At 39.0% G+C, this 24983-nt stretch overlaps 1 protein-coding gene across 1 annotated transcript; it reads right to left on the bottom strand.

The window, feature by feature from the left end:
* Positions 1-1639: 1639 nt before the first annotated feature.
* LRRC8B (leucine rich repeat containing 8 VRAC subunit B) lies at positions 1640-23793 on the bottom strand. Its single transcript, XM_032784702.2, has 7 exons — positions 23538-23793; positions 22700-22755; positions 18783-18808; positions 17921-18057; positions 11113-11212; positions 5876-8037; positions 1640-5091 (listed from the first exon to the last, which is right to left on the bottom strand). The coding sequence occupies exons 6-7, from the start codon at positions 8009-8011 to the stop codon at positions 4819-4821; spliced, it is 2409 nt and encodes an 802-aa protein (XP_032640593.1). The 5' UTR covers positions 8012-8037; positions 11113-11212; positions 17921-18057; positions 18783-18808; positions 22700-22755; positions 23538-23793; the 3' UTR covers positions 1640-4818.
* Positions 23794-24983: the final 1190 nt, after the last annotated feature.

Below are 24983 nucleotides of genomic sequence, written 5' to 3'. Positions count from 1 at the left end.
CCCCTGCCTGCACTTCATGCTTATATAAAATCATAAGCTCCTAGAAGTGGAGCTGGAAAGGTTAGAGGATGTGGCCTTTCTGTAGCAAGACAGTGACTATGAAGAGGATCAAAGCTAAGTAGCTTCCATCACTGACAAGTGTTTTCTTTACAGCACACTGTATGAGAACTGCCTAGACAGTACACTTCTGCTGAAGCTCCTGACATTGCCACAGCTATTGCCGTCACAATTTCTTTGCAAAAGGAATATTTCAAAATCATTACCTGCCAATACATGCTCACTTTAGTTCCATCCCTATAAACAGGAACTTTGCATTAAACATGGCATCCTGCTGAAGCTAAGTCCCACTAACTAAAACACACAATAGGGTGAGCATTTTATCTTAGCAACCCGTTAATAAAGATTAACACACTATTTGTAATATGAGCAATTAGGGTTACCAGACAGCAACTGTGAAAAAACAGAACAGGGGGTGGGGGGCTAATAGGCATCTGTATAAGAAAGAGTCCCCAAAACCAGGACTTTCCCTTTAAAAATGGGACATATGGTCACTCTATGAGCAATATATACCAGTGTTTCTCAAGTGTGGCCACTGCTGCTGCACGTACCAACCAGGGGCTTTTCTTACAGCCACAGCCTCCTGGATTGAGATTGTAGGGGGTGCGGAGGGGAACAGGGCACCTCTCTGATGCTCTTGGATGCATGACCTTGGTGTTGGGGCCGCAAATAAGGGTTGGGCTGTGCCTCCTCTGGAGACACCTGGGGCACAATGCTGGAGGAGCAGGCAGCTGCTGAGCTCCCCACCATCCCAGGGTTCAGGATTTGGGCTTCAGCACCAGGGTGACAGGGTCGCAAGCTCTGGCCACAGGATTTGGGCTCCAGCCCTGGGTTCTGACTGTGTAGCACGGGGCCCCAGGCTCTTGCCGCGTGACTTCGGGCTCCGTCCCCCATCCAGGAGCTTCAGACTCCAGCCCCTATTGCCTCTCCTGACCCACCCACCCCCATCCAGGGCTTAATTTGTCCCCAGGATTGCCAGAGCTAAGTCTGCTGTGAAAAGTGATACTTGTATGTCTGTTAATGTCATATTTCACAACAGACTTATAAGCCAGAAATAAATTACAATGATTTTGACATGTATATTTATTTGTTTCTCTTAAAGCTAATTAAGTATTTTAGGAAAAAGTGTGAGAAGACCATCAGCAAGAGCTGGTGGCCACACTCTGAGGCCACCAAATTTGTCCTGAGAACCCCCGATAGGCCATCATTAAGCAGTGGGTTAAATGCACTGAAGTTTATCTGCTCAACACAGGAAACCCAAAACAGTAGAGACCCAGTCAGAAGTGATCTTTGCTCAGCGTCTGCCAGGCTCCACTGTGTAATGCTGTGCTGCATTACCAAAAGTGTTCAGAACTTGTTTATACGGCATCTTAAATTCAAATTAAAAGCAGCTGAGACACTTCAAGGAGCAGGGTTTCTTTGGTGTGTTTTCTGATCCAAACACAGAGGGACTATAAATAATTAAAATAACTGATTTCCCTTAACAGAAGAGAGCAAAGTTCTAATGACTAAATTTCATGTGTCAAAGATGGGGAGAAATGCTGCTGACATGTATGTAGGTAAGGAAATAAAGTGCATAGAATTGTAATGCAAAAAATTTAATAGTTTTTCAGCCAAAAATGTCCAAAATATACGAGGTCACAATTAATACAAAATACATAAACAACACAGTATTGAAACAAACTGAGATGCCTTTTTTTGCTGAATGGGACTGGTTTATACAAATAGGGCAGATGTCACCACAGCTTGTTGTACAGTAGTTATGAAATTGGATTAATATCCCGATTCCCTGATGATCTCTTCATTCTGAACAAATGTTCAATGTTAAGCTGATGTTTAAATGATGACTGAAATAGACATCATGAAATTCCATTATGGTTGCCTCCATCCTTAAATGTTAGGGAGGGGAGCATCCAGGTACAAAAAGGAAAACAAAAAAGGCACACTGTGGCATGAGTTAAGGCTAGAGATGTCAGCCTTTAAACTTTCTGGCCTTTGTCAGGGTGTAATATAATATTCATACTATATTACTCTAAAAGATGTAGACTTTGAGTTCATTTCCCCTTTTTAAAAGGGAAAAAAACAACAAAATGTTAGACACTCATCCAGTACAGCTGTAGGTTTTTGTTTTTCTTTTAAAAAACAGACTCCACCCATGAAACATTAATGTTTATGGGTCTAATCCCATGGTTCTTAGACAGCTTCCCCAGCTCCTTTTGGAGTTATGCACATTTTAAGAATGCAGGATCAGCCTCTACATTATTCCTATTAGTGTAGTTCACTTCTGAAGGACAAACTCTGGATGAAATAAAGTAGATCAAAGCCATAGTTAAGCAGTGACAGTGTGCTAATCATGAAAAAAGGTTTACACAACTAAAAAGCTGTAAAAATTTTGTTCTAAATGTCTGGTGCAAACAGTTATCTGTTTAACCTTATGCTCTTTTAAATATCAAAGCTGCTTTTCAACAAAGGAATGAAATAAAGCTTAAGACTAAAAGAACTTTTACCCAAAACAAAATCTACTTTTGTAATATTATTTTTAAAGTACTTTGTGGGCTAAAATCTTGTGCAAATTCCAGCACAAAATGATTTTAAAATTTCCTGACATGTCATTAATACTGTAATTATTAACTCAACTCTATTGATAGTGGCACAAGTTGTTCCGCTCTAACGTAGTTATATTTTAAGACTAGCTCTGTTTGTGAACCATGCAAGTCCCCTTGGACCTATCATGACATGAAAATTATATCTTGGACTAAGACTTGGAAAAATTAGAAATGGAAGTTACAAAAAGATACTATGCTTAGCATTTAGATGTGACTGATCAGTTGATACAAAAAATTTCATTCAATACAGCACCTACTAAAACCAAAAGATTGAAAAGCTGTGGAAAAATTCATGAAGTTCCATATGTTTGGTTCCCTGAGAAGAATGTTTTAGTTAGAAAGGTCTTTGGAATGCAATTTGCATAATGAATAAGTATTAACCTGTTGGATAGCTAAAGACCATTTCCTATTTATATGTAGGGGATCAGAATTTAAGTATACGATGTATTTAAAAAATTAAAAGGCAAACCTTAACTTCAAGACAATGCCATTGTGAATGAGAGCACAGTGACCAAAGATAAACTAGATTAACTCATCCTCTACTGATTTAATGACAAACCAGGGATTACAATTATTCAACATCAAGAATCTTAAAAAGTCAACATTTCTAGTGTTTTTGTCAGATGTAGTTGTATCTAGTTAAACATACATTAGCCTGCATTTTACATTTGACTTTTAACACATTAGAAAAATGTTCCCTGAATGCATGCTAGCAGGTTGTGTGTGTGTATATACATACCGGAACAGGCAAAATCCAAAATTCTTAGCTGAGATGATAAATTCCAGAAGAGCAGACTTAGAAGTAAATAATGAAACAAAGTGTACAGGAAAAAAATATATAAAATCTGCAATCACTTTATTTCCTTCCAGTTTGGAGTATATTAAATAAAGGAAAGGGTAATAAGAGCTTCCCTTCAGCTCACACCTTGTAGGCACATATCACTTAGCAGAAAAAAAAAGCTCATGGTGTTTTTACAAGCACTTCTGAACTGCATGGGCTTCCCCACCCCCCGCCCTTTTTTTTTTTTTTTTTTTTAAAGTTGTATCGTTCCCTCTCCGTCCATTAATCTTTGATGACAATTTTTCACCGGTACATTAACACCACAATGGGGGTGAGGGGGAGGGAATATTGAGGGAGTCAACAATTGGAAGGTTAAGTGGCAAGTGGGAGTATACACCACACTAACAGCTGGGACCCCCACAACTTATCAAACAATTCATGGCTGCACTTTGTTCCATTTGTCATTATGATCAATGAAGGTAGGTATTATGGAATTATCAATTTATGTTGTCTCAGTTAAGTACATGTGAACAAAGCAAGTACCTTTGTTACATGAACAGTAGCTACTTGAATACTTAGGAATCTTTGGATTGATTTTTAAAATTAAATAAGCTATATTTGAATCCCACCTAGTAGGCAAACAAGATAGTTAATTAGCTCAATTTTTGCTACTTTAAAGACATAAAATATTGAAGTGGGTTGTAGAAGGGTGTGTAGAATACTTGTCCAACTTTTTTAATAAAAAGAATTAAGTGGCATCTTCCAAAGTTAGAAGTTTAACATTCAACACTTCTCTCACATGAAAAAAACATTAAAACTGTAAAATTGTAAAATGATTTGCAAAATGCACGATGAACCAGTTAATTGTGTTATTTTAAATAGGACAGTCCTAACTTAACACATGCTACTTCAAGTCAGTGATAAGTATGTGTCTGAAAAAACAAACGTAGGTAATCTTTGCTCCCAACATAATATACGATTAAGCCATTTAAAATTATTGTTTTCAGAAGAAATAAAATTTTCCATGAAAAAATGAGATACTCTACAGCTAAGCAACCAACTCTTCCATCCCAACACTCATGACCGTAAACATTTACTGCTGAAAGCACATCAGCCAGTAGAACCCAATCACTTACCTATCAGGTTATTCACAAATGTCTGTCTGCTAAATCTACGCTTCTGCTTGCTTGTTTTAAGACAAATGCATCTTTTTCCTTTTCTTATAAATAAGACTCAGGGCAATATGGGTAGATTTAGACCTGAATTGTAAACTACTTGTTGCCTCTCTTTCCTTCTTTCCACCTACACCTATCTTTACACAGACAGTAAGTCAAAGGCCTAAAGGATTTGTTGATGTACACAGTCTCATCTCATTTAACATTTATCCAAGCAAGTCTGCAAGCTCTCTCTCACACAAGGTGGAAGCGTTTTTAACAATCTTTCTTCTACAATTAGACAACTCCGTTTCAGAGACTGACATTCCTCTAGCTCAGCAGGAAGCAATTCAAGGTAGTTCCCAATCAGCTCTAGCTGAACAAGGTTCAACAGTTGGCCAACACGAGGAGACAAACTTGTCAGGCTGTTATGTCCCAGAAGTAAACATTGCAGCTTTTTGCACTGAAATAATCCATCTGGCAGTATCTCAATCTACAAAGAGGAAGGAGGACATGCTAATTAAAGCTTGTTAAGCTATACAAAAACTGCATATTTTTCATTACCCAATGTACTTTTTACCCTCAAAATGTTTTTAAATTAAAAAAAAAAGACAGATACAGCATAAGGAAAGGACAATTGTTTATGCTATAAAAAGGATACAGTCAGGAAAAAGTCTACTTTCAATATTTGCATGAAAACAGTGCTGTGTGTGTATAGCTGGTTATGAATGTGGCTAGGTGAGAAAAGTTTAATTCTTCACAGATCAAGGAAATCTAAAAATCAAATTGCTGGTATGATCAGATTGTTTTTCCTACTTATGCTCCTTCTTAAGAATTATGCTTAATAAATGACATTCCTTTGGTACATCCTAAGTACTCCACAATCCTTTTGACAATGCAGGCAGAACTGCATCCATGCAGTGAGTGAGTACTCAGGGGCCTGGTCTGCTATACAAACACTTTAAGAATATTTGAACGCAGCTGTGAACAATCAAGTTATACCTAACACCGCTGAACTCAACTGAACAGTCATTACAGATCAGGCCAATTTAAACAGAACATCTGCGTCAACTACCTGATCATTCAGATCCTGCTCTGACCAGTTAAAAAAAAAAAAAAAAAAAAATCACTTCCCCTCTCAGTTAACTGGCTTTCACGTCCCTGTTGTTTATAGTGCCATAAAGCTGGAGAGCTCTAGCAGGCCATAAGAGCCTTCAAGAAGAAACAGGGTAGACAAAATCAGAATTTCTAATGCTTAATTTAAGAGTTCTACTTACATGGTTTTTTGTCACAGCAAAGTACTGCAGATTTGTCAAATAACTGATTTCTTCTGGAATAGATGTTAGCTTGTTATAGCTAAGATCCAAATAGTGTAGCTTTTTACAAAGAAATAGCTGCAGTGGAACATTTTTAATGTTATTGTAATTTAAGTACAGTTGTTCTAGGTTTGATAACGCACCAATCTGCACAGGGACATATGAAATGGTGTTGTGCCACAATTTTAAGCAAGATAGGTTCTTGAGATGTTGAAAGCTCATTATTTCTTCCACTGTTCTGAGATTATTCTCTTTTAAATCTATTTCATGCAAATTGTTTAGGGTAAAAATAGAATGTGGAATGCGCTCTAAATCACAGGAGATCAACTCCAAGGTTCTCAGGTTTACCAATTTTTTCAGGTTGTTTAGTACGACCAGTTTATTTCCCTCATTATTGATAGATAAGTTTTGCAGTGAAGGCAAAAGGTCTGTAACCACCTGAGGGATACGGGAAAGGCTGTTCTTTAAGTAAATTGTTCTCAGATTCTTTAGATCTTGAAAGCCTTCATTGTATATAGAGTTGTGGTAATCTAGCAAAAAACATCCTGTTAAACACAATTCCTTGAGGTTTTTTAGATGAAAGACCCAAAGTGGAATCCTTCCAATTTCACTGGATTTTAGACGCAATGTTTTCAGATTTTCTTCTAGAAAGTTTAGTGCTGGGTAATCCACAGTTAATGATGAATGATAAATATTCATTTCTTTGAGATTGACTAGCTGAGTCACTGTTGAAGGAAGCTTGGCTTCAGGAATCAGTTCTAAGCTTAGAACTTCTATTTCAGTCAGTTCAAAGACACTGTCTGGAAGACCATTTAGCATGAAAAGATGAAGTTCGATCTTGTCCTGGGAATTTCGTATTAGTTTACTTTTCAGTTTTTCCACTGACCATTTATTGTTAAGATTTATCTGTTTCAGTCTGTTTTCACTCAAATCCGATAGAAATATTGAGAATCGTTGTGAATAAAGTGGATCATACTGATCTGCTAAGTGAAGAATAAATGCGAAGTCATTCTTTACATCAGGGATATCACTGTAGTTGCTTTTCTCTCTTAACTTTTCAAAAGAATATTGCTTAAGTGAACTTCTCAACATCCACCACAAACTGTAAGTGCAGGTCAGGCCATAGAAGGTCACTAAAACAACATAAAATGAAGCTAATACTTTAAAAATTTCTGCGAGTGTATAAACACACTGGTACCTTTTGTAACCTGTAAAGGCTTGAACATCAATTACACAATCAATTTCAAGTGTAATAAAAGTTAAATAATAGGAGACATAGATCATTATTATTATAAATACAATTACTTTGATTATAATCTGTTTCATGTACACTCTATATATGACATCCTTTTCTTCAACATGTACTCTGAATCTTTTTACTTTTTCAAATATAGCTTTAGCTTGTTCCCCTTCTTTTTTGTCTAGAACACTCGAAGAGTTCTCTCTTCCAGTTGTTTCTAAACCAGGCTGTGTATATGGCAGAGACTGCCTGTTTGCCTCTGTATCCGTTGAACTCCCAGGTGATGAAAGCAATATTTTGGATTTGGATAGCGGCAGATTCTTCACAGACTGCTCAGCAACTGTTTCTGAGAGGGCTCGTGTTGTCCAGGGAGAATCAAAACACTTGTGAAGAATGGCTACAAAGTGCTCAAGCCTTGAACTTGTGCTAGGATAGTAGAGCCAAAAGTTACTGCAAGCTGCAAAAATGAAAGTATGCAGAAGCACTAGGTATGGGAAAAATTTGGCAAACCAATGAAGCTGTCTCTCATAACACACTGCGTCAATGTAGGAATACTGTTGCCGGTGAAGATCATTCTGGATTCTCGAAGGGAGAATTATTTGTGTGGCAGAGCTAGAGGACACATTAAGGTTGGTTTTAATCAAATCCCAAGGCACTGCACAACGACTGTCAGATTCTAGCTTACAAGGAAGACAACACAACACTCTAGTTTGAGTGAGCTGGAGAGCCCCGGCTAGTACAGCAACCAGCAGCATAATCATGGTGAGGTAATACCAGAAGACATCCCACCATGGTTTTAATATGTGGTAGGATGACTGAGCATCTGCTAAATATCTGAGTTCAGTTAGCGTAATCATGACTTTCACCTGTAGGACAGCAGCAACTACAGAAGAGAAAGAGAAAGATCCTTAGAACAAGTGCTCAAATCTATTTACTTAATATAATCCAACTATGCAATACAATTATTTTGAGTCTTGATTATTAGGCAGTTTACTCCATTATAAACAAGCATAACAACACTGATCTAGTGGACTGAGCTTTGGACTATGGCCCAACAATTCCCAAATTGTAATCCTAGTACTTGCATAAAATTGAATAATAAATTGGTGGAAGTCATTTGGAGCCTGATTAAACCCCCAAAGTCAATGAGAAAACTACCTAAATTAGGTATGTTCTGAGTAGTTCCATTGATTCCTCCAATAGAACTTTACCAGCGAGACCAAAAACAAGAGTAGTCCCACTGAATTCAAAGTTAAGCATTGATTAAGTGCTTTTTGTTCAGTTCATGGTCTTGTGATCTCAGTGCCACAGTTTTTCCATCTGTGAAATTGGGCTAAAACGTATGTGGTTTACAAAGATATTGGAAGTATTTAGAGTAATACATGTAACATTCTATAAATACTAAGTAAATGATTAGGAAAGGCTTCAATGCTAACAATCCGACCTCAAGAGATGAACTCATTGAAGAGACCAAGTTTTGGTCCATTTCAGATAAAGTAAACGTCTTACAATATGAACATTTAAACAAGAAGAGTTCAAACAGCATTATATGCATCAGAGATGAGACAGACCCTTTGGTCATTCCGTTTTCTACTGCTCTGACACAGGAACAGTTACAAAAATGTGGAACTGAGCTAGGGAAATTCTTACTGAAAACACAAATAGCAGTTCACTTACTGTTTAGCATTTAAAGCAGGGGTCTCAAACATGCGGCCCACAAGCTCCTCATGGCCCCCCCCGTCCTCCCCCAGCATTTATCTAGAGCAGCTCCAGCCTGCCGCGCTGCCGCCCTGCCCCCACTTTGCTCTGGGAAGTGGAAAGAACGTGGGGGAGGAGAGGCGTAGGGGTGTGTGTTAATATTGCTTCAGGCACTGCCCCCAGCAGCTCCCATTGGCCGTGGTTCCCCATTCCCCGCCAGTGGGAGATGCTGGGGGTGGTGCCTGAAGCAACATTAACACACATCCCTGTGCCTCTCCTCCCCCATGTTCCAGCCGCTTCCCGGAGCGGCGCGAGGGCAAGGCAGACAGGCAGGGAACCTGCCCTGCCCCTGGTGTGCGCCAGGCCAGAGCCCGCCTCCAAGGCCCTCCTGCAGTCAAACCCCCTGCCCTGAGCCCCTTGCCGCACCCTGAACCCCAATCCCCTGCCACACCCCTGCTGCACCCCAACCCACTGCCCTGAGCCCCCTGCTGCACCCTCATCCCTCCTGCACCCCATACCCTAACTCCCTGCCCTGAGCCCCTGCCATACCCCACATCCCTCCTGCAGGGGACAGGGAGGGGTCAGAGTTGGGGTGAGGATTTCGGGGAAGGGGTTGGAATGGGGGTAGGGAAGGGGTGGGAAGAGGCGGGTCAGGAGTGGGGCCGCATGAAAGGGGTGGAGTGGGGGCGGGGCCAAGGGCAGTGGGTTGGGGGAGAAGGTGTCAGTGATGCAGCCCTCAGGCCAATGTACTAGTCCTCATGTGGCGCTCGTGGTCATTTGAGTTTGAGACCCCTGCTTTAAATGCTAAACATTTAAAGTGATAACAGTAGTAAACATTATATTGCTCCTTTTGGGAAAGGCATTTGAATCACAGCATAAAGAGTTAAGACTAATCTTGGCCATATATAGATTCTGCTGGAGAGGCACTGCAGTTACACCTTTCACCCTCCAGGGGCTGCTTTGATGCCAGAAGAGAGGACAACCAGTCTTTGGAGCCAGATGAGGAGGCATGGGACAGATAGAGCAGGACACATAGGACTGCTGGGAGTGGGGTCACAGACTGGGGCTGAGAAGGGCTAGTTGGGTGGATAGACTGGGGCATGGACTCAGGAGCTAGTGGGTGATGGCATTGAGCCAGGGGTTGAATGGGAGGGGGGCTACATGGGGATGGAAGCAGATGTGCCTGATTGAATGGGAGAGACTAGGGGTCTGCCAGAGTGTGCATGGGGGAAGGCACCCCAATAATCCTCCCTCTCCTCCCCCTCCAACTCCTTGCAAAAAAATCTGTTTCATATTTCTCCCACCCACACCCAACAACCTTCCTAGGCATCTTCCCAGCAATTACTTCCCTCTCCCTCAGTTCCTCCATTATCCCTGCCCTGACTCTGCCAAGTCTTTGCACTGTTTCTGAGGGGTGCGGGAAATATGTTTCTGTATTGTAGTTTAAATGAATTATTATTACTCAAAGTTTGTATTAATACGTCAAGTAAGGAATCTATTTGTCAAAATAACACTTCCTAAATTTTTTTTGTCTTATTATTACAGACAAACTTGCTGACAGGCATTTTGAAATAAATTATCAAAATAATTGAAACTGGAGTGATTAAATTGTGTTATTTTGACAAATAGAACTATGCAGAATTTTGAAAAATTTTGAAACATTGTGTACAGAACTTTAAAATTTTTTGGTGTAGCACTCCCTCAGGAGTAATTACCCTAGCCAGATTACTATGGCCGATTAGTACAGAATAAGGAGAACATTTCAATCTTGATGAGATATCAGCATAGACTTGCTGATATTAGATGGAATTTTGTTCAACTGAGGAAAACAGAACACCCCAAATGGACTAGAAATGCAATACAACTTTGATGGCTGACACCCTTTAATTCACACAGGCCACCCCTCAACCCTTCTGTCTTTCCCCAGCAAAAATTTAGAAGTGAAGTTCTACAGACAAGTGTATGCTTACCAAACACTTGATTTTGTAAGATATGCTACAGAATAGAAAACTAGCATAGTATGATATTATAATTAAGCACAACTAAGTGAAGAGAAATACTGATCACAACACACTGTGTTTGCATTTTTTGCTTATTCCTAATTCACAAAATTCAATAGTCAGGGTAAGTGGCCCAATTAGCACGTATTAGCAAGGCTCTATTGTATTCTGTGTGTTAATGATAATAAATAGTTGAGTTAATTTAATTCAGCAAGTGCAAATCAATATTTATATACCATACATAAAATGTTCATACTTACTTTATTAGTTAAACAGAATAAGATACACAACAATCTTCAATCAGGAGGTCTACACCTTTTAAAATTCCTTGGACATGCCATCTTTGCATTTATCTTCATTCTGCATGGGAAAACATTGGGAGTTCAGTTGAAGTAGCTGAGACTATTTTGAATAGAGAGCAAGTAGGTCAGCCTTAATCAGAATTCTTACCCTATTGCTGATGTGACCTGTTTAAAGGGTATGCTTTACAAGCCCTTTCTCTAATTCAGCATGTTCTCCATTTTGCAGCTGCAACAATATACTCAGAAACAACCTGAAGGTCAAGTTTTCTGCACCATGCCAAACCCATACGAAAAACAAATAAAAAGGAAACCACATAAAAGAACTTATCCCAAACTAATACTGGGAGACAATTCTATAGTTTTTTGCTAAATGGCTATGTGGGAGGAATCTGCATGGTTTCAAAAAATGCAAGATATAATTTAGTCCATTTCAATATTTTTTCAGCATTGACATACAAAGAGTAATGGAAACTACTACCAAGACTACAAATTCTACTATATGGGACAAGCTAGTAAAATATTGCCAAATACCATTAATAGCCATACTCTGGATGCTACTAATCCAAAGTTACAAGATGCTAGAGCTGGGCAAACTGATTAGAAAGTATACCTTTGACTGGTAATCTCTGGGGTGCCTCAACTCCAAAGAGTTTAAAATGGGGAGACAGAGGGCTAAGTTTCTAGGAACCTCTTAATGAAAAGCAATTGAAGGAGGGCTCAGATAGCTATCGTCCATCCCTAAAGACAGATAAAATATCAGAAAACCAAAACGCTGGATGTTAGAATATAGATATTCAGTCCTGCCTGTAAAGGACTATACTTTAAGAACTCTTGTGTATTTTTATCACTTAGCTAGTTACAGGTATATAAAATCAAAGAATCAAAATCACAGTCTGCCTGTGTATGGGGCTTCTCTCACTAGAATAGTCTGAGGCCTTGTTCTTAGGCTAAGGCCTTTGGCTAAGCAACAGAGACAGCCATAAGCTGGGAAGTGAACTGTCACATCCTCACATTCCAAACCAGCTACATTGAAATAAGGTGGTATTAGGCTGTTAGAAAGACAATCCTGTCCTGATAGTGCTCATCACCACCAGATAAGAATAAGGTGCCACAGGATTCTCTGCTGCTTTTACAGATTCAGGGCTTGGCTACATTGGCACTTTAGAGCGCTGCAACTTTCATGCTCAGGGGTGTGAAAAAACACCCCCCTGAGCGCTGCAAGATACAGCGCTGTAAAGTGTCAGTGTAATCAGGGCGGCAGCGCTGGGAGCGCGGCTCCCAGCGCTGCACTCTACACCCATAAGGGATGTGGTTTACAAGCAGCGCTGGGAGAGCTGTCTCCCAGCGCTGCGGCTCTGACTACACTCACACTTCACAGCGCTGCCGGGGCAGTGCTTTGAAATTTCTAATGTAGCCAAGCCCTCAGACTAACACGGCTACCCCTCTGATAAAGAAGACTTAGTTTGATAGCATCCTGTCTGGCAAGAAGTCACTTATCAATGGTTGTGGTTGTGAAACCCTCATTTCTGTGTTTTTTTCTTTATGGCTCGCACTTTTCTATTGTTAATCTGTCTGGTTCGCCAATTGTTTCCGTCTGCTGTATAATTAATTTTGCTAGGTGTAAGCTGATGAGGGTAGTGGGATATAATTGGTTAGAGAATTGTGTTACAATATGTTAGGATTGGTTAGTTAAATTTCAGTAAAATAATTGGTTAAGATATAGCTGAGAATATTACTATATAAACTGGGGTCAAACAGGAAGTGGGAGGAAAAGGGGAATTGGGAACAGGGACACAGGCAAGGCTCTGAGGCATCAGAGCTGGGAAGGGAACACTGGAAAACAGACTATTGGCACACAGAGATAAGCTCGACTGGTGAAAAGGGCTTCAGAATATGCTTGCTTGGAAACTAACCCCAACAAACATTGCATTGTCTGTGCTTTGGGCTTCTGGTCTTCTACTTTCTGTCTATGTGACAAGAACCAGGGGAGAAGGTGAAGGGAAAGCCCTCTAACACTAGAACTCTACCAGATTTGAACATCTAGACAAAACAACTTCTTTGCCCTTCCTTGGTATATGCTTGCAGAGATCCATTCTTAAACAAGATGAAAGAATCAGGGATTGCTAACTTCAAAGGTCCATTTCAAAATGAATCCTGATACTTCCTAAAAACAATTTTTTTGTTGGTATAGTTCCCTCTCTTGCTTCTTAAAACAAAACACTTAAGTTCAAGACCATGAAAAATGGTACTGCAAATATCCAAATTAAGGCCTTGATCCTGCAAATGGACCTAGCCCCACTGAAGCCAGCGAACCTCTGTGCAGGAGTATATCTGCACTCAGTCTGCTGCAGAACGAGGGCTGTCGAACTGCTGCATTCAATTCCAACCTAGAATAAAAAGGCAATTGTATCTTTCCTGCAAGTTTAATACAAAGGCTTAGATCCCAATTAGCAGTGTTTAATCACATACTTAGGAGTGCAATGTATAGTAATGGAGACAACATAAGAAACTCAGAGGGCTGGTCGGAAGTTTCTGTTGGAATGATTTTATGATTTTTTATTTATTTATTTTTTAAAGAAAGTTTTTAGTAGGAAAATTTCAATTTTCCATCAGGAACCTCAGAAGAACAATTTCCCAGCTGCCCAGGGGAAGGCTTTGTCAATTCTACTTTCTGCCTGCAGGTAAAAAGTGAAATTGACACTTCCAGGAGGGCTTCTGAGCCTTCTGTCTGCTGCCTCCCTCTCTCCCCCACTCCAAGCTGGAGGGCCAGACAGCTCTGCCCCTTATGTCTCCTCCCAACTCTGAGGCTGGAGAAGCCTCTCCACCTGCTGCTAGCTTTGGAACTGGAGAGGCTAAGCACCCCATCTCTCCAGCTTTGGAAGACGTGGGGAGATTGAAAACATGGACTCTGCATCTCTGGCAGTTAGGCTGAAAGGCTCTTGTCAGTTAGACATTCTGCATCCTACACTGCTGTAGTTTATCTGAACAAAAGTTTGTTTTTTGTTTAACAGTGAAGTAAAACTGCAATTCACTTTCTATTTGGAGTTGGAGAGCTTTTCCTCCTTCTAGACAGAGAAGTCTCACTGTCTCGTAGATTATTTCTACGTATTTTAAAAAGAGGCTGCTTTAATATGGATTTTAAATTAAGGCAGCTTTAAATACAGTATCTGCTTATGTTGGCCGCTTCCAATCCCTTATTTACAACCCATTTAAGAATATCCAGCTCTTGCCAATAGGTTCCTATGGCTCTGATTCCATAAAGCATCCATATTCAGGAAGGCTGTGTGTTTTCCTGAACTACGGCCTATGAGAGGACTTGCTAGAATTATAATATAGACACAGTTCTCTATGTTTTATTCAGTTTATATGCAGCTCGTTTACTGCCTGCTTGCAGTTGCTAAAGCCTAATTCACAGCTATCCTGGATACCCAGAGTCCCTGGCCTAAAATAGGTTTCAGAGTAGCAGCTGTGTTAGTCTGTATCTGTAAAAAGAACAGGAGTACTTGTGGCATCTTAGAGACTAAGAAATTTATTTCAGCATGAGCTTTTGTGAGCTACAGCTCAGTCCATATGTTACTACTGCCTGCCACACATTAATGAGCCTTTGAAACGGATGAGGATCAGCAACAGAAAGCTCTGAGTAAAATTAAGATGGTTTTAAAACAAAACACAAAAAGTTGCCTTTGAACAGACTGCACATTAAAAAGATGTTTATTTATCTCTGCCTCACTGGACTCTCAGTTCAAATAGAAGAGAGACACTGCTTGTACAAGACAAAGGGTTTTGCCAAGTAAATAAACCAATAAATTAGATACAAATGGTATTTAGCAACTGTAATTGTGTCTGAATTCACTTATTCCATTTCCTCCTTTGGCTCAGAAATGGACTGCTTTTTATCATTTATTACAGGCTAAGAACAATCCAGATCTACTGTGGAGGTAAAACAAAAAATGAACTGGACACTAAAATGTAGAATATAACTTGGGCATACAGAATAATTGCAAGAAGCACATGATATACTGTAGTCATTACACCAAATTATGATAGACTCCTGGCTAACAATCAGCTAAAAGTCTCATTATATTTACAAAATATTTCTAAAAAAATCCATACCACACTCTAAGAGGTGTTTCCAATCAATCAATCTGCTACTATGAGTGGGTCATAAGTACCATGTTAGACCTTATCCTTAAAGTGTGTCTATCCTGGCAGAATATATACTCCTAACCCTTGTGCATTGTTGCTCAAGCTTATTCTTTTTGTGTAATGAATCACGCTTCCAGATAGTTAAAAAGCTGAATGAAGAACACATCCATTTTAAAAGGTTGTAGCATAGCCCAGAAAAAAATTCCTAATTTAACACTGTCAAAACACACAGCCTACAATATTTCAGTGTTACATGAATATACCTACAGAATGCCTATGGGCAGTGCTTAATTTGTTATGAAAGAGGTGCTGGGGTCAAGCAAGTTTTTTTTACTTTCATAACAGATGTAGCAAGTCCAGAGGTGCCAGGGCTATGAAGTGCCAAACCTAGAGGCACAAATTAAGCACTGCCTACAGGGGACTGTGCTATAAGAAACAGCAAGAAGCGTAAACCTGTTGTTGCATCCTGCACAACTGTGTGCCACTTCCTGTTTACTCTCCCAATCTTTCTTAGAGACAGAGAGAAAAACCAGTTCGGAAACTGAGACAGAAAATACAAGCAAGTCTACATTACAGCAGCATCAGTATGGTATTTAATCTCTTAGAAAGATATCTTCTTGTAGCTATATAGACCTGCTTCAGTCACCAGTGAAATACTACAGGTATGGCTATGTAATTTACAGGGCTTCTCATTCTCAGGCCTCGTCTACATTATGAACTTAAACTATTACTGACAAGTAATTAGCAACAATTGCAGCTGAACTAAACTGATGATGTGCCTGGTTGAACTGCAAATGCAGGGTAACTTCACCTAGCCCTTTTTCAGATGCTAGCAACAGTTCTATTTCACAGTGTAAGCAAGGCCTCCGCTGAATACAGCAGCCCATAGAACTCAATGTAAAAAAAAAAAAAAAAATTACAGTGGTTATTCTTCAAAATGTTTGATAAAGAGAGTTTGCATGTCCTTTAAAAAATGATGGTAGTCAAGACAGAAAATAGCAAACTCAAATCAATTCAAAGCAAAGACTGATGAAAATATGTCCCAAGATATTTTTAATAAACTAAATATCAAGAAAGCATGGCCTAGTGACAGTTTCTTAGAACAGTCCTATGAAGCAAAGACTACAATGAGTTTTTGTTTATACACAGATGGAAGTTTTCATATAAAAGTGAAACTAAACTATGTGCATTTTACACACACACACAAAAGTTCCCTTTGTCAGTTTGTAGTTCCCTGTAACACACATATCCAGAAGGTTGCTACATTTTACTGTATATCCCAGACAGACCACGTGTTTTCTCCAGTCTCTGAGCACAAGTGCATTTTTCTGTTAGAAAAATTCAAGCGTCGTGCTACTAAGTTTTTTAGTGTTTATACACCATCTGGACTTGTTAATGGCTAAATTCTGAAACCTCTGGCAAACTATGCTTGTGCATTAAAATTAACTTATAGGCATTAATCCTATTTATAACTTTAGTGTTTAAATCTGTAATATTTAAGCAATTAAATGTAATAGCCCACCATTTTGTAGTATATTTAATGATAATACCAATTTTTGCTTAAACCAATTTTATTAAAATACAAAATCTTTATTCCAAATCAGATCTGTAGTTTGAATACGTCTGAGTGACTCATCAAATGAAATAATGTTTACGTGTAGTGGTTTGACAGTTCTAATTCCTTCTCAGCAGCTTTTAATCCATTTCCAAGCCATAAAAGCTTTCCAAAGTGCTTTAACTGGAAATCTTTCCTAAAAGATGTGAAAAATTTATCCTTACAGTAATTCTGCCAATTTCACTGGAATTACATCACAGACTAAATTGGCCTGTCACCCTGACAGCAAAGCACTAGTCAGTTTCCAGGTAAATAATTACTTCAGGTCTGAAAGTCTTACAAGGGTGGTCAACGGAAACAAACAAAATACTAGTAATTAGTTACAATTTATAAAGCATGTAGTCCCTACACCGGTGGTTCTCAAACCTTTTTTACCGTAACCCTTTTCAAACAGCAAGCTTCTGAGTGCGACCCCCCCCCCCGATAAATTAAGAACGCTTTTTTATATATTTAATACCATTACAAATGCTGGAGGCAAAGCAGTGTTTGGGGTGGAGGGTGGCAGCTCGCAACCCCCCATGTAATAACCTAATGACGTCGAGGGGTCCCGACCACCAGTTTGAGAACCCCTGCCCTACACAGTATTACAACTCTAAAAAGTTTTGTAATACTACTTTGTCTTGTAGTTTCTAGATTTTGCTGTCACTCGTCAAAGCTGCATAATTTATGCCACATTTTTTATTTTATTTATATATGTGTGTGTATATATATATATATATATATACATACATACATATACACACACATGCTATATATATATATATATATTAGCTCCAGAAGCTGTATTTTGATCCTCTCCCCAAGAATGCTGAACTGGGAGCAAAAGGTGTAGGTGTGCGAGAGGAAGATTCACTGAACAGGAGTTGCAGTTCTAGTTTTAAAGAGATATTGCTTTTTGTTGACAATTCATAACTAACAGTCTTTAATGAGCCCCATTACGTATTATTTGGCTCAAAGTACAATTGCATTCATTAACCAAAGAAAAGAAATTTATGTAGTCCACACCTTGCCAAGCATTTTAGTTGACCCTCTAATTCTGTAGGTTCTCTTTTCCAGAAGAGCACACGCATCAAGTCTTTTCAACCAGTGTCTTTCAGAAGGCCCCCTTCTGTTATTCCAGTGAAATGGTGTACTTTCTGGCCCTGATAAGAGACATCAACAATTTTTATTTAAAGTGTATCCAATACTATTACTGCCAGGTCACTGATTAGGCAAACTGTAGTTCCTGACCTCCAACACTAATTGCAGAAGCTTTGGAGGAAAGGCAATGTTCAAAAGCAAATAAAGACTTCAAGCGAGAAATTAAATTTAAAGTTACATAAGGGATAATTTTTAGAAATCTGAGTGATAGGAACTATATTAGACACTAACGGTATTCCCATACTAAGGGGGGAAAGTGTGAATCCACAAGGAAACAAATCACAAAACCTCTATTTTTATTCTTCTTTCACTCAACTTCATGTCACCTTTTATGCAGTCTTCATCCTTCTCATTACAACCATGCACTCCACTGCCAAATCCAGTCTTTAAAAACAAAGGATCTGGCCCTGGAATCAGAACTCCATGGGCAGACCTCTGACTGTGTGTCAGGCTCCACCAAAGTCAACAGACTGCTGCATAATCCAGGCAGATTCAATTGCACAACTGGCTCCTTAATTCTTTCAGCATTACACCCACCAGTATATTTATAAAAATTCTACATGACCTGAAGTTTGGCCTTTCAATGTTGCATCATATTTGTCTGAACTATTCCTTCTTTGTTTTCATGCAATTTAGATTGTAGGCTCTTTAGGGTAGATATTGTGTTTTTCTGTGTCTGTACAGCATCAAGCACAATCAGGACTCAGACTACAAAATTAAGACAAACCCTTTCCTAGCTCTTTCAGGAGGATGCTGTAAGCGAGAAATGGAACACACATGAGCATTTATACTTTTATATTCAGTGCAATCAATAAAAAAAATGTTTCCCATATTCTGCAACATTGATAAATCTCTGCAGAAGGTCTTTGAGACCAGATCACAATTGCCTTGCAGAAAATTCTTAACTAATACTAGTGTTTCAATATGAGAGTAAATCCCTTATTGAAACTACAGCATGCATATTCTTAAACACACACTGTTGCTATAACTGTGCTTGGCAACCATTTTCCACACTGACAGCCCTGGATAAAACTGGCATTAGGTTGCAACATTGTTGGAAAATGGTTTCAAACACTGATACAATCCATAGGTTTGAGTGTTTTTAGTTCTAAGATGAAGGGTCTGTCTATTAATATATGGATGAGGTCTAAAAATCAGACCCAAGTAGGGAGTCACAATGACAACCCTAGCATTGTACTGCTTGATTTTCCATACAAAATATTATGCAAAGAGAATACACGACATCCTAAGCAGACTGGAACAAAATCAGTTAAAATTTGAGCTGAGCTAGATTAGGTTTATTTCAATGTATTTCCCCACCTATTGATGGGCTGCTGAAACATTTTAAAAGAAGAGGCTGTACTCCTTGTTTGACCAAAAGTCAACTGATCACATATTACAGTGACTAAATCTCAGCAATGCGTCAAGCTACAGAATATTCTCCCACACTCAGTTAAGAACAGTCTGTGTTTGACTACAAAGGATTCAGTTTATCGTTGGTCAAGTAAGCAACCACTAGTGAGATCAACTGTACCAAAACATCAAGACTCTAGAAGAGATGGAACAGATTACAAAACTTTGGGCCGAACATGTGAAAATGTCAGAGATTCTTTATTCAATTTCTCAGCATTCAAAAGCCACGTGATGCAGTGTCAAGTTCTAGGACGCTGTGTTGGTGTGTTGCTGTGGAACTACTCTATCAATTCACTCCTGCAGCCAACCAACTGGGTGTCACTAGTTCCAACTCAAGAGTATGAACTGTTAACAATCCCAGTCACTGAGGGCTGACAAAGTTGCTAACATTTCAGGAAATGTGAATTTAAACCAAAGTGAGTGTGTCCATGCAGAAACTGGTTTAACAATGGCTTTTTGCAGTTTAGTTTGAACTAATGGGGAATCAGGTCCAGTTAAAAATCAAAATAAGCAAGTCTATAAAGGAGTTTCCAACAGTTTAACTAAATCAGTTTTAAAATATTTAAGTTAAACTAGTGCAACTTTCCCATGTAGAGAAAGCCTAAGACAATCATCAGCTAGGAGAGGGACAAGAGGCCTTGCCAGGAGAACAATCTGCAAAATAAATGGCAGCTAGAGGTTAATTTCATGCCTATAAGTAGGTGTTTCTTCAGTGGGCACTGGATCACACCCTTCGTCATTAGTGATATCATCTGCCCCTTTATTCTTGAAATAAATTAGCTTAATCACACTCTTCATTTCTTTCCTTCACTTTACTTGCTTTCTTTCATCTGCCCTCAGTGTTTTTCTCTGCCTGTGTGTGGAAAATTCTGCTTATTTATGTATTTGTTGATTTCACACAAGACTGACTGCTGATGGCAATAATGTTTATCAAATTAAACTTGCAACTGATTGTTCCATGAATGAAACTGAGCAATGCAATCAGTGTGGTGGAAGTGCCCAACATCTCAGTATGCAGCAGCAGAATAAAAGTCTGTGCTAAAAAGAATCAGATAATTACAACTGGATTACTACATTTAACCACAGCTTTGTGGCTCCTTGTCCTTTTCTTATCTCCGTTTGGAAGATTTTATATCCAGTCATAAGGGTACATCCTATTGTTTGCGAAAGCGCTCTAGAGACAGGTTTCTTTGTTTTAATCTGTGAAATAACTGTAAATAGATACCAGCCCAAGTATTAGAACAAATTATTCCAACCTCTTGAAATCCTTAAGTAATAAGGCCAAGTAATTAATACCCCTGAGAAATCTTGCTGGAGAGCATAATTATCTCAGTAGCTAAACCCTCTCCAGACTTCAACCCTACACAGTGAAGATATCACCTTCCCCTGCCAGATTTCTATCAGCTCCATTATTTTAGAGTGGAGAGCTTAACTTGTGCTTTTCTTTTCAAGTCCTCATTAGGCAACACATGCTTTATGCTGGGTTTCTGGCAGTGTGGATCGTACCATCTCACAATAAGCAGATATTTTTGGCCATATCTTTATTACCTTCTTGCAAGTTCCGTGTCAGCCGAGTCACGTGGACCATTGCTAGTTTACTACTGACACTTGAAACATAAGGCACACAGAAGACTTTTGTCCAGTTCATATGGTGAGGTGCTACATTTTGAATATTAGCCCAACAGGTCAGGCAATGAAACTTAGGGCCTGTCTACAAAGGAAATATTTTCCCAGTATAGGTTTTTCTACTAGTTATACTGTCAGAACTACAGTGAAAGTACATCCACATTGCTTTGTTGATGCTGACTTAATCTACTTCCTCTGTGAGTCAGTGTGTCCACATGGCTCTGAACTTTTTTTTAAAAAAAAAATTGCTCTGCATTTTGGGCAGATATCCCACGTTCTGCTGCCAGGCTCAATGCATTCAGGGATTTTTCTCACAGAGCACTGTGGGATACCAACCAAAACCTACTGGAATGCCAGGACTTGGTCAACAAAAATACAAAATAGGAAAACTCCCATGATTCCTCTCCTGGTATCCCATAAACTCATCTGGTTTTACTGGGCCAGGATCATTTTCCAACTGCCCAAACACATCAGACAGCATGGAAGAAGCACGGCTGTGCACCATGAGCCTGACTGTCATTAATATGAATAAGGTGTACCAGATGTACTGACAATCATGCAGGCAGGAGGCTTTGGATGAGTTGGAGGAGTTGGCATTACTTCTGTGATGCCACGTAGATATCGCTAGAAGAGTGCGAGGACTACCTGAAACAGTATGGTTAATTAAAAATAGGGATAGATCGACATGAACCTTTTAACAGTATAACTCATTCTATAATAAGAGTTATTTCACTTCCAAAGCAGATTAATTAAAGCATGATCAGATGCCAGATAAACTGGAAACAAAAACAAAACAAAACTTGCATGGACACAAAGCAGTTTATACCAAAAAACGCTGAAGTTATACTGAAAAAAAACCCTTCCCATATAGACAAGCCCTAAGACACTGTGGTCTCTTCATTCTTTCTGCCAGACAGTCTTCAGTATAAGCTCATAACATATAGTTCTGTTTGTTCACCTGGCAGGAAAATATTGATTTGGTTTATACCTGTATTTCTACTAGTTTAATAGCACTTAGAGCCAACTGCTTGCTCAGACCAAATGTGTCAAAATATTTATGTTCATCTTACTAGTTTTAAACCCCCCCTCCTCAAACCTAAGCTTACTCTGAAGAGCACTTACAGTAACCTTTTAAAATTATTTTGTCAATGAAACATGATTGTACCTTTAATTTATTAACTACAAATTTGCCTGACAAAGATTTGTACAAGTTCTGAAGCAAAAGTCATAATCTATGGCATCTAAAATGCTGAATATAGAAAAGGCTGATATAAGAAGCTATCTTGCAGAGAATGCTCCAGATCAATTTTACAAGGAATCCAAATGGTGAATTCTTTGCTATTATAAAGGCATAGGTTTTATTTGCTCTTCATGTTTTATTTATTTGACCTTATTACAATGCCTGTTGATTTTTCTTTTAGTTATTTGGTCTATACACCCACGTAGAGTCTATACTGCAATTAATTTTTTAAATGCTAAGCAGAAGAATTCTGCACTTGCTCCTTTTACTTAGTTTCTGAAACGGTGAAACCTCTGCTTATCTTATTTTAAATACAAAGAGAGATAAGGCAGAGTTTTTTCATCAGTTCAAAACACTAGTCTTACCTGCTGAATGCCGGTCACTTGGGAGCTCTGCTGTTGGAATTTCTGCTTGACAATTCCTGTAGAGATAACACAAACCAGTTATTATACATGGACAATTACGAACTATTTTCAATATCAATAAATGCTTTAAAAACCTTAAAGGGTACACTATAGAGAACACAATATAAGATTTATAAATTGATTCTGTTGGAAATCATCACTTCCAACATTCATACAAAATGAAAATAGGACCAACTTAACCAAATCACCACCTAGTGGTATGCTATACAGGACCGGCTCTAGGCACCAGCAAACCAAGCATATGCTTGGGGCAGCACAACTGCAGGGGCGGGATTCGGGCCACCTCTTTTTTGTTTTGTTTTTTTGTTTTGCTTCAGCAGTCAAAATATCAAGTACTTCGGGAGCGGGGGGGAGGGGGGGGGAAGAGAAGAGCTACCAATAGTGACACTTCACAGAACTGAAATATATGGCCTTCCCTCCCCAGGGCATCTGACACTTTTAAATATCACTAGGTATCTCAGCACTATGCAAAAAATTCCAATACACAAAACATTAAAGTGTGTCAAGAAAACAAAGCAGTCCAAATACACAAATAGGCAAAACTCTGCAAGTTGGCAAAGAGGAAAACCAATTCAGTTTGGCCCTCGAGAAGGGACACTTGATCACAGCAAGAGAGGTTAGTTCATAGACCATACAAAGAATCTGGGTGGGAAGAATATGAATTAAGCTAACAATGCTCAATGCACACATTTTAGGGTACCCTTACAGATAAAAGCTAGCTTGTTCCCTAGATGTTTTACTGTATATATAAGGGATTGTGAGAGCATTATGTACCCACAGTACTGCTTGAATCTGGCAAGTCAGTTTTCTTCTGTATGACTAACTTCTTTACAATCTTTCCTATTGCATCCACATTGAGAGGGTTTTCATGATAGGAGTTTATGTAATTATATTGATTTAATTTAAAAAGCCAAGTATTGTCTCTGTCCGTTGCTAAAGGCAACTCCAGCACGGTATGCCCTGCCTTTGACCAGAGGTTGGATCCAGTTACGAAGCAATTCCTTATTGTAATAGTTCAAGGCCCGGAGAGAGAAGACTGGAAAAAAGAAGGATTTAGGTTTGGACTTCTACTTGATTTTCTAGCTGTGAAGAACTGCAGAGAGTATGTTAGGAGTTGAGAAGAAGGTGGCTGTCAGTGTGAATGCATGGCTATAGGGTGGACTGATTTTAATCATGATTGAAAATCAGCAGGCAGGATATCTTGATTTAAATGGATTTTAATTGTAGCCATGTAATAATTATAGTAGATATTAGAAGATAAAGGGATAAGGAACTGATAGCAGGGACACAAGTGACCTATAGGCCTGGATCTATAAGAATAGCTTAAGCAGTTAACATAAAGCCTTATAGTCTGAGCAGGAATTGTTGCTCAATAAATTAGCATACGTAATTAAACTAATAGTGACCTTAAGTCATGAGATGGCACAAGACTTTGTTTATTGTTTTGTAATAATCACAAGTGTTGCAATCTCCTGGTAGGTAACCGCAAGAAGGCACACTGCACCAGTTTAGAGTATTTTTGGAAGGGGACATCAGCAGATGCTCAACTGCAGGTAACCATGGTAATTCAACTAACATTAGTATATACTAATGAGCTCTGCCTAATTAATATACTAACCTACAGGATAAGGACACCCAATATTACGAGAGTGAGAAAGTGAAGATATGGTAAAGGAGGGAAGAATGTTGGAAATCATTAGGAAAGGGATAGATAAGGCAGAAATTTTCATATTGCCTCTATATAAATCTATGGCACACCCACATCTTGAATACTGTATGCATATCTGGTTGCTCCATCTCAAAAAGGATATACTGAAATTGGAAAAGGCACAGAAAAGGTCAACAAAATGATTAGGGGTATGCAAGAGCTTCCATATGAGGAGAGTTTAATAAGACTGTCTCTTTTCCAAGCTGAAAAGTCTCAGCTAAGGAGGGATATGATAGTTGTCTATAAAATCATGACTGGTGTGGAGAAAGTAAATAAGGAAGTGTTATTTAGCCCTTCTCATAACACAAGAACTAGGGTCACCAAATGAAATTAATAGGCAGAAGGTTAAAACAAACAAAAAGGAACTACTTCTTCACACTACACAGTGAACCTATGGAACTCTTTGCCATGGAGGATAGGTCCATAAATGGCTATGAGCCAAGATGGGCAGGGATGCAAAACCATGTTCTGAAGTGTCCCTAACCTCTGTTTGCAAGAAGCTGGGAATGAGCGATG

The sequence above is a fragment of the Chelonoidis abingdonii genome, chromosome 7, assembly GCF_003597395.2.
Source record: "Chelonoidis abingdonii isolate Lonesome George chromosome 7, CheloAbing_2.0, whole genome shotgun sequence".
NCBI lineage: Eukaryota > Metazoa > Chordata > Testudines > Testudinidae > Chelonoidis > Chelonoidis abingdonii.
Note: the sequence above shows the minus strand (reverse complement) of the source record. Positions and strands in the feature narration are given on the sequence as shown.